The sequence below is a fragment of the Salmo trutta genome, chromosome 40 (assembly GCF_901001165.1).
Source record: "Salmo trutta chromosome 40, fSalTru1.1, whole genome shotgun sequence".
Taxonomy (NCBI): Eukaryota; Metazoa; Chordata; class Actinopteri; order Salmoniformes; family Salmonidae; genus Salmo; species Salmo trutta.
Genome location: NC_042996.1, coordinates 19,271,473 through 19,284,106, shown reverse-complemented (window position 1 = coordinate 19,284,106; position 12,634 = coordinate 19,271,473). Strand labels below are relative to the sequence as shown.

General features: G+C 43.0%; 1 protein-coding gene across 4 annotated transcripts in view; it reads right to left on the bottom strand.

Annotated features, from left to right (window-relative positions):
- LOC115180590 (dedicator of cytokinesis protein 4) overlaps nucleotides 1-12,634 on the bottom strand; it is a 133,073-nt gene that overhangs the window by 60,002 nt on the left and 60,437 nt on the right. For all 4 annotated transcript variants that reach the window (XM_029742783.1, XM_029742787.1, XM_029742786.1 and 1 more), the window contains exons 9-13: nucleotides 10,163-10,244; nucleotides 9,954-10,014; nucleotides 9,612-9,744; nucleotides 9,020-9,108; nucleotides 2,384-2,509 (exon numbers count right to left, since the gene is read on the bottom strand). In XM_029742783.1, the coding sequence (XP_029598643.1) occupies nucleotides 2,384-2,509; nucleotides 9,020-9,108; nucleotides 9,612-9,744; nucleotides 9,954-10,014; nucleotides 10,163-10,244 (491 nt within the window). The remainder of the gene's footprint in view (nucleotides 1-2,383; nucleotides 2,510-9,019; nucleotides 9,109-9,611; nucleotides 9,745-9,953; nucleotides 10,015-10,162; nucleotides 10,245-12,634) is intronic.

Here is a 12,634-nt window from a genome sequence, read left to right as displayed (position 1 = left end):
ATAAGTTAGGGAGAAAAGTCTGTTCATATCTATCAGCAAAGAGGAGAACAATGCATTGACACATCACACTGTCAGCAAGGATAGGGTGACCTCCTCACCCCATTGACAGACAAGGAAGTGACAGGGACTGACACAGGGTTGGCACATATCTGTTGTTTTCAGGGCAGACGGGTCTGAGGATTCTGAATCTGAACATTCCACAAAAACAACTTCCCAAAGGCTGGCAAAAGGCGTATAGCTGAGTCACACTGGACTGTACAGTGGCACCCTCCCTGCATACTTCATAAGCTTACAATAACATGTAAAATATGAAAAATGAATCTATGTGTTTTTACAAAGGCATGGTTTTCACTTGCGCCTGCACTTTCAGAAACGTTTCTGTTGCACTTTCCGGCGTATGTGGGGCTTAGGAAGTAGAACGGACGTACAGTCACAGTACGACATTACGGCTAAGCAACTATACCATTAAAGATGGCAGGTGCTTCCTGCAGTATGACTGAAGACGGGTGACATCGATGCCATGTGGCTACACAAACACACACAGTCGTCTAGTGATAACACAATGTGCTATTCCATCACCTCACCAGAAGCTCTTAATTCCATTCTCACTTACATTCTGAGCCAGTGAGAAGTATTAGTATGTTGTTGCTGTACATAGATAACTGAACTATCTGAGCCAGTGAGAAGTGTTAGAGCTGTACTGAGATAAGTGTACACACACATACATACATACACACATACACACATACATACATACATACATACATACATACATACATACATTTACATTACATTTAACATTTACATTTACATTTAAGTCATTTAGCAGACGCTCTTATCCAGAGCGACTTACAAATATACATACATACATACATACATACATACACACATACACACATACACACATACATACATACATACATACATACATACATACATACATACATACATACACACAAGTGTAGCTAGTAGCTGCCTCATATGAAAACAGTCTCCTGAGGAGGTCTGTCTGTAACTTCACCGCCTAGAGAATAATTACAGGAAAGGACACATGTATACACTCAAGGCAGCCTTTGACTGGTGCAGAAATTAGAAGGGCAGTCTTGGGCAGGAAATAGCCGAGTGGTAGTGGTAGACATTTTAAAAATAGGGTTTTTGGAGAAGTAGCACAACGTAGCAAGGCAACATCTGCACGAGAGAAGACGGGTCCGTATCCGCTTCAGAGAATGGTTAGCCGCAGAATAGAAACGAGAGAAAGTCATCTTCATTCAGCCCGTGTGTGTGTGTGTGTGTGTGTGTGTGTGTGTGTGTGTGTGTGTGTGTGTGTGTGTGTGCAAATAGCTCTCCTCTATCTAATGGTGTTCAGGGTCCAACTCAACTGGCTAATAGGCATCACCATGGTAACCCAGAGAGATTGACTCACATACACACAGCCTGGAGGCTGACAGAGAGAGCAGCGCAGCCCGACTATAATCCTCTGCCTACAGGAGCATACACAGACTAAAATCACTAGCCCAGGGGCACACTGAAAGTGGGAGAAGACTCTCTGACAAAGAGATATATACATGTTGAGTTACTGTAGAAGGCAAAACACTAAGGGACACAAAGCGAACGCTTTCTCTTTTTGTGGTTCTCTTTCTATGAATGAATGTACACATGGATTTTTTTCTTAATTCAAACAATGGCTTTATGTTTGTTTCGCAAGTACATTTTACTGTACACTTTACTGTGTACAGTCATTCATGCCAATTTACAGTCACCGGACAGTTTATTAGGTCATCTAGTATCGGGTTGAACCCCCCCTTTTCCTTCAGAACGAACCACACTTTGCCTGGCGTTCAATTGTTGCTCAATTGTTATCAAGGGACCGAACGTGTGCCAGGAAAAGTTGTGCGTTCTGAGATGTCGTTCTGCACACCACTGTTGCCTTCCTGTTAGCTTGCACGATTCTTACCATTCTCCTTCGACCTCTCTCATCAACGAGCAGTTTTGACCCACAGGACTGCCGCTGACTGGATGGGTTTTGCTTGTAGCACCATTCTCTGTAAACCCTAGACACTGTCGTGCGTGGAAATCCCAGTAGGCCGGCGGTTTCTGAGATACTGGAACCGGCACGCCTGGCACCGACGATCATACCTCGCTCAAAGTAGCTTCGGTCACTTGTTTTGCCCATTCTAACATTCAATCGAACAGTAACTGAATGCCTCGATGCCTGTTTTATATAGCAAGCTACGGCCACGTGACTGTCTGTAGGAGCGAACCATTTTCGTGAGCGCGGTGGTGTACCTGGACACGAGTGTAGACTTACCTGAAAAACCAGTGCAGTACAGACGTGGTTCTGTTTTGACCACAGAAGAGGCTGGCTGTGTGGGCGGTTTCGTACCTGGCATGATGATGTCAGAGAAGCCCAGTTTCTTGGTGATGGACACTCCTCTGGTGAACAACACCATGTACTCTCTCCTCAGCTGTTCAATGTCCCCGTGCAGCAACTGGAGAGATACAGCCAGGCCTGGGAACAGAAGAAGCCCACGCAAGTGTTTAGAATTAAAGTTATGCGTCTTGAAAACTTGACATGTAGTAAGATATGACTCACGTGCACACGCACACACAGTGAGTCAGACTGCGGTATGCTTTAAGAAGAAATAAAAAGAGAAAGCATTGGTGTCGTCTGCATCTAATATATTGGATAGCATGCAAATAATTGAAAATGTCAGACTGTGGCCTTGGAATAAAAACCGTGCTTCTATTTCCAGTATTTTTCATGTTCATATTGTTCCATATCTCCTTTATGCCATGCTAGATATTGCTCTGGTTTTCAGGGAAGTGAAAGAGGCTTTTGGTCAACCAGACCATTATCCCTGTCATTCTGGAAGGTTTCAGGTCACTATGTTCTCGAATTTGGAAACGGTGACATATTTGGCCGGGCCTGCTCAAATGAGAAGCTACAGTACTTTGTGGCCCAAGATGGCAAGGGTTTCATTCCCCCAAACTACAATATCCACACACACACACACACACACACACACACACACACACACACACACACACACACACACACACACACACACACACACACACACACACACACACACGCACACACACATACCTCAAACAGATTCGCCTGTCATAGCTCAAACCACAGGAAAACTAGAGACAGCGGTCTTGTAACAACACTGAAATCCTTCCACAGTAACGTTATGTTTTTACATGGCACAGTCCAGGCTTGATCAATAACGAAAGAAGAGAAACCCATTAAGTTTGGGGGGAGATTCCAAAGTGCTTGGGGCATGTCCGCCTTGCCCTCCTTTTCATGTGGATCAAGCCCATGGCACAGCACAGCCTCACAGTCACTCCAGGGCCACAATTAGGCAACCCCTGCTTCATTACTATTCTACACAGTAACTCACAGTGTACTCAGTGCTGCCAGCCTGCCTGTCATCGCTTTGACAAACTCTCCCCTCTGTCCTCCTCACTGGCTCTTCATCAACTTAACACAAGGAGCACAGGGAGCAACAGTATGGAACATTTCTCCTGTTCAGCAACAACACACAGCCTTGTGTTGTTTCTGTCCGTTGTGGAGCATCATTCTGTCACTTTTGCTGACTCCGTACCCTCTCGCTCTCCATCTCTCTATTCCTGCTTATTCTCTCTCTCCATATTCTCTCTCCCTCTATGATTATTCAAACCAATATAATTTCCCACATTCCTCTGCTCCAGATTTTATCATATTTTTTAAATTTGTCTCTCCCTTGTTAATTGACTAGCAGCTAGCTAATATCTCTCTGGCTGAGAGCCAGGTCCATGGCTGGTTTTGGTTAGTAGTTGGAAGCTTTACACAGCGAGCCCCGCTACGCAGCACAGCACTACACTGCACACCACCACACATTTTAATTGTTCCCCTGACAACCAGACTAATGCATTTAAGGCCTTTAATTATGCAAGGTATTCCACCGTCTCCTGCATCAATGATCTATACGCGCGGAGAAGAGAGAAGATGAGCGGAGTCACCTGGCTGCAAGGCCGAGTGGCTCAACTGACTGCCTTATCGTGCGGTAGTATAGTAGTCTGCTGCGGTGCAGCAGAACGGGTAAGGGGCTGGAGGCGATATTGAAATGAAGCGGATACATACTGTACAGTAGGAATGGTGGATGGCTTTAAATACACAGAATTAAACGGGAAAAATCCAGGTGAAATGTAATGGAGTTTGTTCTGCAGAAGTCAACATTTCTACCTCTTCAGAACGCCTAATCTGCTTTTATGCATAACATGCTGTTACTAGAAAATATTTTCACATGCCGGGTTTCCATGGAACTACTTCATATGCACTGTAATTATGTCAAAGTTTTATGCAGAGTCATAATTAATGAATGTGCCCCCTCTCCTCAATGAAGCGAACTGGTTTGACATTATTCATCATCAAGTGCTGTATCAATCCGTATTGCATTCATCATTCAGATGAAACGCACACGGCTTTACTGTAACGCATTTTGAAATGTCCCGTTTCATTTTTCAGCGGCTGTGAAACAGAAACGGGAAGCCTGATCCAGCGCTCAGTATGATCGATGATACAATCTGGAAGGTATACGACGGAAAGCGCCGGAGCCACCGATAAACACGACTTAACAGGCCAGGGTCAGAAATAATGTGCAATTTAATATAGTTCCACTACAGAGGTGAACAGGGACAGCGTGTTCAATGGTGTGGCGTGGTACGCATCTACACAGACACGCAGTGTATGGAACACGATGACCCTGTTCACCACACCTAGCGATCTCTCTTAGTGGCTTCAACATCAGGTCAACCTCTAAAAGACCATATGCAAAGGTCCCATGTCTGTAGCTCTTACTCGCTCATTCAGTTTAACAGAGATGTAGCTGTGGGTTAGATGAGCTAAACTAACAGTATCCACTGAGCGCACAAAACATTAAGAACACGTTTCCCAACAAAATATTGGTGTCAACTGTTAGGACAAGGAATAACAGCTCGATGAAATCCAACGAAGCCGCTGCGTGAAGATGCACACAAACACGAGCTGACAATAATTGACTATTTTTCCACTGCTGTCATATCTACACTTCCACTCCTTATAATGCCGTTATTGCTTTTGTGCCGAGTTTCACTATTTATCAAGGCCACTTGGCGCTAATAATAATGCTTAGGCTACTTTTTCATCATTTGACCTCGTCTCCTTTGAACATGCGTGTTGGTGGTTGGGTTACTGTTGTTTTATTTTGTCCATATATATAAAAGAAGCTTCTACCCTGTTCCAATCCATATGCTTTCTGTTTCATCGCTGTACCAATGGCACTCCACAAATAATGTATTGAACACTTTTACCTGGATTCACCTGGACAGTCTGTGGCATGGAAAGAGCAGCACTCAGTGTAGAAACAGCATGTGAAGCGGGGGCGGCAGGTAGCCTAGCAGTTAAGAGCGTTGGGCCAGTAACCAAAAAGGTTGCTGGGTCGATTCCCGAGCCGGCAAGATGGGAAAATCTGCCGTTCTGCCCTTGAGCAAGGCAGCCCCCAACAACAACTGCTCCCCGGGCGTCCATGACGTGGATGTTGATTAAGGCAGCCCATCCCCCCTGCACCTCCAATGCAGGGGGGTTAAATGCGGAAGACACATTTCAGTTGTGCAACTGACTAGGTATCCTCTTTCCCCTTCCCCTTTGGTGATGTAGTGAAGCATGCAGTGTCATAAGTTGCTATATAGCACTATCAACTGCCTGGCTTCTTCTAAATTCAGCAGACCAGAACACTGAAGTGCTATTGGACTATATCATCCTGCATGGAAACGGCCACAAATACCCTCAAGTTCGAAACCTCCTAAACTCTTCTGCAACATCGAAACAGCGACACTTATCTTAAAAGCATTCTGAATCCCCATCCTCTTAGTTAACATCTAATATGCATGTCTTATCTGATATCAACAACATAACAGACTACTAGATACTACTACAATATGCAACTGATATGGGTTCTAACATCATCTTATAGAAGTTATTCTGTAAGGATAATGTTGTCCTACTTAGCGTCAATCCCTAGTTCACTTGTCTGGGAATTCATTCCAATTTCTCGCTTATCAATTAAACTGAGCAAATAACATCTTCATTTATTCCAAAGCCAATCTTTCATTTGGGATTTTAGCTGGCGCCGGTGCTGGATATTGCGATTGCTAGCGATTAGGGCTGACCCCATTTAGTCGACTGGTCGATTGTTTGGTAGATAGGCTGTTGGTCGACCAAAATTTCATTAGTAGAGCAGTAGCAAAAATAAATATCATGGCGCACAAGACACCTGTCTGATTGGAACCTGTGAGTGGACTAATCGATTGTGGAGGCCGTTGGGATGACACAGTCCATCAGTCTAAGACATGGTACTGAAATTCTATATGGTATTATAATGTAAGAACAATGGCGCAAAACAAATAGAAATTTCAGTAAGTGTGCTTTTTCCCACGTTGGGTAGTGGTCGCTGTCCGGGGTTCTGAAACACATCAGAGCGCTGTTGAATTGGCGCATTTCCATAGATCATGTTGCTATGTGCATAATAGTAAAGTTGACCAGCATATTGGTGTTGAGAACAATGCGGAGGAGGCAGCAGCGGAGTTAGGAGACGAGAAAACAACCCTTGCCTTAATTGTCTAAGAAAAGTGAGGATCGAGTAAACGACAACTTAATTAGCTCTATAATCAATAGCCTAACTGTTAAATGTACCTGGCTTTATAAATCATCCATATACATCTACAGAAATAAGACATACCGTTTCTGTTGCCTGTTTGAGTGTTTGTTTAATAGTCTACTGATTCCGTAAGCACCAAGCCTCGCGCAACCAGATGTCGAATAAACAATTTCACAAATGCGGCTGTTTTTAATTCTTTGCTATGCTGTTATAGAGGCTTTACACTTTTTGTCATTAGAACAGCCTCTCTGGTATTACCTATCATTTACTTAGTGTTGTTTACACTGTTGCAAAATTGTCCGAAACATTATATTTATAATAATAATCCTCCTTTTTCCTTGATCTCCTTCGTATTGTTATTATTACTATTATTATTAAGATCATCATTATTATAATAAGTCATGTCATTATCATTAGTAGGCTTAGCATAGCAGCCTGGTACAACCCCCATTGAGCTGTAGACCGAAGAGCGCGTCCTGTTTAGTCTTAATACCGTAACTTACTGTATCAACCAGTCATTTGTTCGTTCATGTCGTCACACAGCATACGAGTCATTCATGATTTAATCAAGCATTTTAGTTTTGAAATAAAATAAAGCGACCATTGAATAATTAGCGTAAACAATAAATAGGCCAAACGTTGCATTTCAGAAATTGCATTCACAAATAAATGGGACAGGTTTTAGTCTTTGCTGTAATAAAAGCTTTACAATATATATATATATATATATATATATATATATATATATATATATATTTTTTTTTTAACATTACAACAGACTCTCTGGTACACTTATAATTGATTTAGTGTTGTTTACATTGTTCCAGTGTTGTTTACATTGGCACATACATTATGCACGCAGTGCTTGCTTCTTCGCTTCTTTATCTCCAGTATTTTCCACAACTAGTCACGTTTATTCCAAACATTCCCTCGTTTCGAGTTTGTCACAACCACTGCATTCATTTTGCTGTCACGTGTTACGGTGTTCAGAGTTTGTTATAACCAACTTATTGATGTGATTATGATATGCTATAGGTCAGGCCCTATTGGTCACGTGCATGCGATGCATATATGTGTCATGTAAATTATGCAAGGGTTGAGGGAAAAGGGAATGTTTTTCATAAACAAATCTAGGGATTTCGGTAACACAACTTTCAGTCAGAAATGGCTATGTTGCAGCTTCAGCAACACGGACAGCGCAATACACACTGTTGATGTTCTGTGGTGGTCGCTGCAGCAGAGAGAGAGAGACAACGGGTGCTAGTCACACACAGTCTCTCGCTGTCTTTTTTTTTTTAACACAGTGCAGTACGTCTGAGCAGGGCACGGCACAATCAAATCAATTGCGGTCAGACTCCCCCTAGTCATTTGTGTGTCTTAATTATTTCATCAAACATTTTGCTTAAAGCATCAGACAAGCTCAATGCATATAGTTGACTTGAATAAAACACACGATGCGTCTATATATGGAAAAATACACATTTAAAAATGTCAGGACAGATGACTCTTGGTCGACTAACTATCGTTATTGTTATTAACTCTCAGATGCAGATGTCATGTAAATTCGCTGTGGATAGCGCAGTACGCTAAATGACTTTGTGTCAGTCATCGTAATTACAGTGTTGCTGCTGCTCCCGCCACTGCCAGATTATTCAAATTCCCCTGAGTTGTGCAATTACCGCTGGTCTTTCGAGGCGCTGAGGCAGAATTAAGAGCAGACTTGCAGATCTGTCTCTGAGATAGACTCTGTTTGTGGTGATCCAAATCCTATAAACCTTCCCAGTGTTTTCTATGTTGAGAGAACACAGGCCAGTTAGCGACTAATCTTATTGTTGTAAACAAGCTATATAAGAACAGGGCAAGGTAGTTATTGAAATTAGCCGTTGTCGATGCACACGCACGTACCCATGCACGCACAGACAAATATACACACACACACACAATATATAATTTAGGCCTATTTGAGAAGAGATTCATACATATGCTCTAGACTCTTCCATCCACATTCTTTCCATCCGATTTACCATTTCCTCTCACAGCCAAAACCTCATGCTCTCCTCATATCCATCAACCTGTTGCTAGAGAGAACCGCAGACAGTCAGTTTCATATGGAGGGGATTGCTATTTATATCAGTTCAATGCATATTGAGCTGTGCAGGCTTCCTGCGGTGCACCGAGGTACAAGCCCAGCTACAGGGGAACTCTACAGCAGAGAGCTAATCGGCTTGCCATTAAACTCCCATCCATCGCGTCTCATGTATTTTCAGTTTGCAGAAATGTTGAGGTATAATGTTTTCACTAGAGGTGAGAAATACAAAGGGAGGTTGTTTTTTTACCCGTGTTGGAACCTGATAGGTTGTATCTGGAGTTGACCTTCCTGATGATGTTCTCGTGGATTTGATACCACTCGCTTTCCGTGGTACATCTGGAACACAAAGGCCAAGCATGGTGTGTCATGCATGATTTGGGTCAACAAGATAACATTAGCCCAATAACATTCTTGAACTTTCTAATATAAATCCAATGAAACACAAGGGTAGAGAAGGGTCACTTCTCTGGGCTAAATACTATAGGCATATTGTCCACCCATTTCAGCCCCTACTGTATGTAGGTCAAACCGTTACTGTGTCCATAATGGCTATTTCAATCCCCCTCGGCATGCAACAGAGTGCTTTAATAGTACCCGTGTGTGAGTGTGTGTGTGTGTGTGTGTGTGTGAGAGTGTGTGAAAACTGGTCAACACTGTTTCACCACAATCCGTCCACTGTGAAAGCTGGACAGTGTATCTGCATACTCTGTGCATTTTGCACTACCTCAGCCAGTATTGTCTCCATCATTATTTCATTGTCTGCGAGAGGGTACTGAAGTGCATTGTGAGTTATGGCATCTGTGTAAAATGCACTTTCGATTTGATGGGAGGTGACTCACGCGTAAACCTTCAGTAGGTGGTCGTCTTTAGAGTCTGCCGTGAGGAGGTCTGCGATACTGACCACAGCACAGCCGAAGGGCCGTCTGTACTGGACACTACACAGATTCTTCTTCTCCCCAGCACCCATCCGCCCTGCAACCAACACAACGACAACACAGTCAATGGCTGTATATCAGCGCTCTGTAGTTACTATATTAGACAGTGTTACCACTATACTATAATTACTGCAATACTATAATACTATGTTATTACTGTGTTAGAGCTGTGTTCATTTATTTTTTTATGTATGCACTATAAATGTAGTGTGTGACTAACTAAGGGGGGGGGCACTGGAATCTTACCAATTCTCATTATGTGAACAACAATGTAGACGTCTTTTCTGAGATCGCTGCTCCCCAAATCCTGAAGAGAGAAAAACACATACATTTTTAATCAAAGGGTCATGGTAGAATCCTCAACACAATAACAGACAAAGCGTCATGTGCCATACTACTACTACTTCTATAACCCCCTAGAGTGCATAGAAGACACAGTGAAGTTCAGTACTCACCACAAAGAGGGTGCATTGTCTCTCTGTCTTCTCTGGCGACTTGGGCAGTCCGTTCTTATTCAGTCGGACAAAGAACCTTTCACTGGAGGAGGAGAAAAGAGGAGAGAAGAGGAAAGAGGGGAAGAGAGGTTATTCATTGTCACGCCATGAATAAAATACATGTTGGGGATGACAGTAAACATAACAGAGGAGGGAAGTTGGCTAAAACAACAAGCTAGCTTCTTGATCTGGTCTCCCACACGAGAGTAGTGTACATGCAGATGTAGTGTGCTACAGTACAAGCAGATGTAGTGCACTACAGTACAAGCAGATGTAGTGCGCTAGTAGTGTCCTACAGTACAAGCAGATGTAGAGTACTAGTCTACAGGAGTACAACAAGAGGTAACCCAGAGGTAAGCTCCTCCATATTCACAGAGAGTGCGAGCCCTGGGGCAAAATAAGAAGAGGAGAAGGAGGAGGACGAGAAGAAAAAAAAATGTAAGAAAGAGAAGGGGGGAAAAAAGATGAAGAATTAATGCCATAGCGCCATGACGAGACTGTACCCAACATATCTGGCAACACAGACAAAATATGCTTCAACTCTATATCGGACAACGCAAGAAAATGATTAAACGATTAAAAATTCATAGAATTTTGCAAATTCTTCAGGAGAGATACTAACCCAGTTCTCGGACTGTCAACCAACAGAAAGGAAAGTGAGTAAGTGTAGATTAGAATGAACAAAGAAAAGTGCTTTGCAATAACATTGGGGATTCACTGCAATGTTGGACGTTATTGTAATTGTGTAGTATGAAGGGGAAATTCATAAAAACTTTCTAGATCATGGAAGAAAAGCAGTGAAATGGCAAACATCGCAAAATACACCTACATATGAAGACTGTACTTGCTACAAAGTTACAGAAAGCTAAACCGCACAGAAACCGAAACTGGATACATTGTAAACGCAGGTACAACGTTGAAAAACTTAGCTAGCTAGCAATTTATTTGTTTTTGCAGCCACATTTTCGGGGAAAATAACCTAACGTGGTGAGTGATGAACATGAATCTCATGACGCAAGTGGCGTTATGCTGTCAAATCCTCCCACATGAAATGTCTAGTTTGACCAGCTGTTTTCAGCAACTGATTTTTTTAAATATTTGGCTGTCATATCGCCAGGTTTGCTAGCAACAAACTATTTAGCTTGCTTCTAGCCTAGTGTGTGATATGCAATGTAATGAACAGTGTTAAGTGTCCTGACGAGAAAGCACTTTGCCAAGCAAAATTGGGCATCATCAGCTCATTGTTATGGAAGTAACCATATGAATGTCAATAGAAAACAGCTTAAACAAACACAAATGCAGCTAATTTGCTGTTATTCTGGCTGCAGAGGTTGTGACTGTGTTAGCCGCAATGAGTTGGCTAGATAGCAAGCAAGGGATTGCTTGTGGCAGTCTCTATGGGGGTGCCACAGGGTTCAATTCTCGGGCCGACTCTCTTCTCTGTAAACATCAATGATGTCGCTCTTGCTGCTGGTGATTCTCTGATCCACCTCTACGCAGACGACACCATTCTGTATACTTCTGGCCTTTCTTTGGACACTGTGCTAACTAACCTCTCCAGATGAGCTTCAATGCCATACAACTCTCCTTCCGTGGCCTCCAACTGCTCTTAAATGCAAGTAAAACTAAATGCATGTTCTTCAACCAATCGCTGCCTGCACCTGCCCGCCCGTCCAGCATCACTACTCTGGACGGTTCTGACTTAGAATATGTGGACAACTATAAACACCTAGGTGTCTGGTTAGACTGTAAACTCTCCTTCCAGACTAACATTATTAAGCATCTCCAATCCAAAATTAAATCGGCTTCCTATTTCGCAACAAAGCATCCTTCACTCATGCTGCCAAACATACCCTCGTAAAACTGACTATCCTACCAATCCTCGACTTCGGCGATGTCTTTTACAAAATAGCCTCCAAAACTCTACTCAACAAATTGGATGCAGTCTATCACAGTGCCATCCATTTTGTCACCAAAGCCCCATATATTACCCACCACTGTGACCTGTATGCTCTCGTTGGCTGGCCCTCGCTTCATACTCGGCGCCAAACCCACTGGCTCCAGGTCATCTATAAGTCTTTGCTAGGTCAAGTCCCGCCTTATCTCAGTTCACTGGTCACCATAGCAGCACCCACCCGCAGCATGCGCTCCGGCAGGTATATTTCACTGGTCACCCCTAAAGCCAATTCCTCCTTTGGCCGTCTTTCCTTCCAGTTCTCTGCTGCCAATGACTGGAACGAAATGCAAAAATCACTGAAGCTGGTGACTCATATCTCCCTCACTAACTTCAGGCAACAGCTGTCAGAGCAGCTCACAGATCACTGCACCTGTACATAGCCCATCTGTAAATAGCCCATCCAACTACCTCATCCCCATACTGTATTTATTTATATATTTTGCTCCTTGGCACCCCAGTATCTCTACTTGCACTTT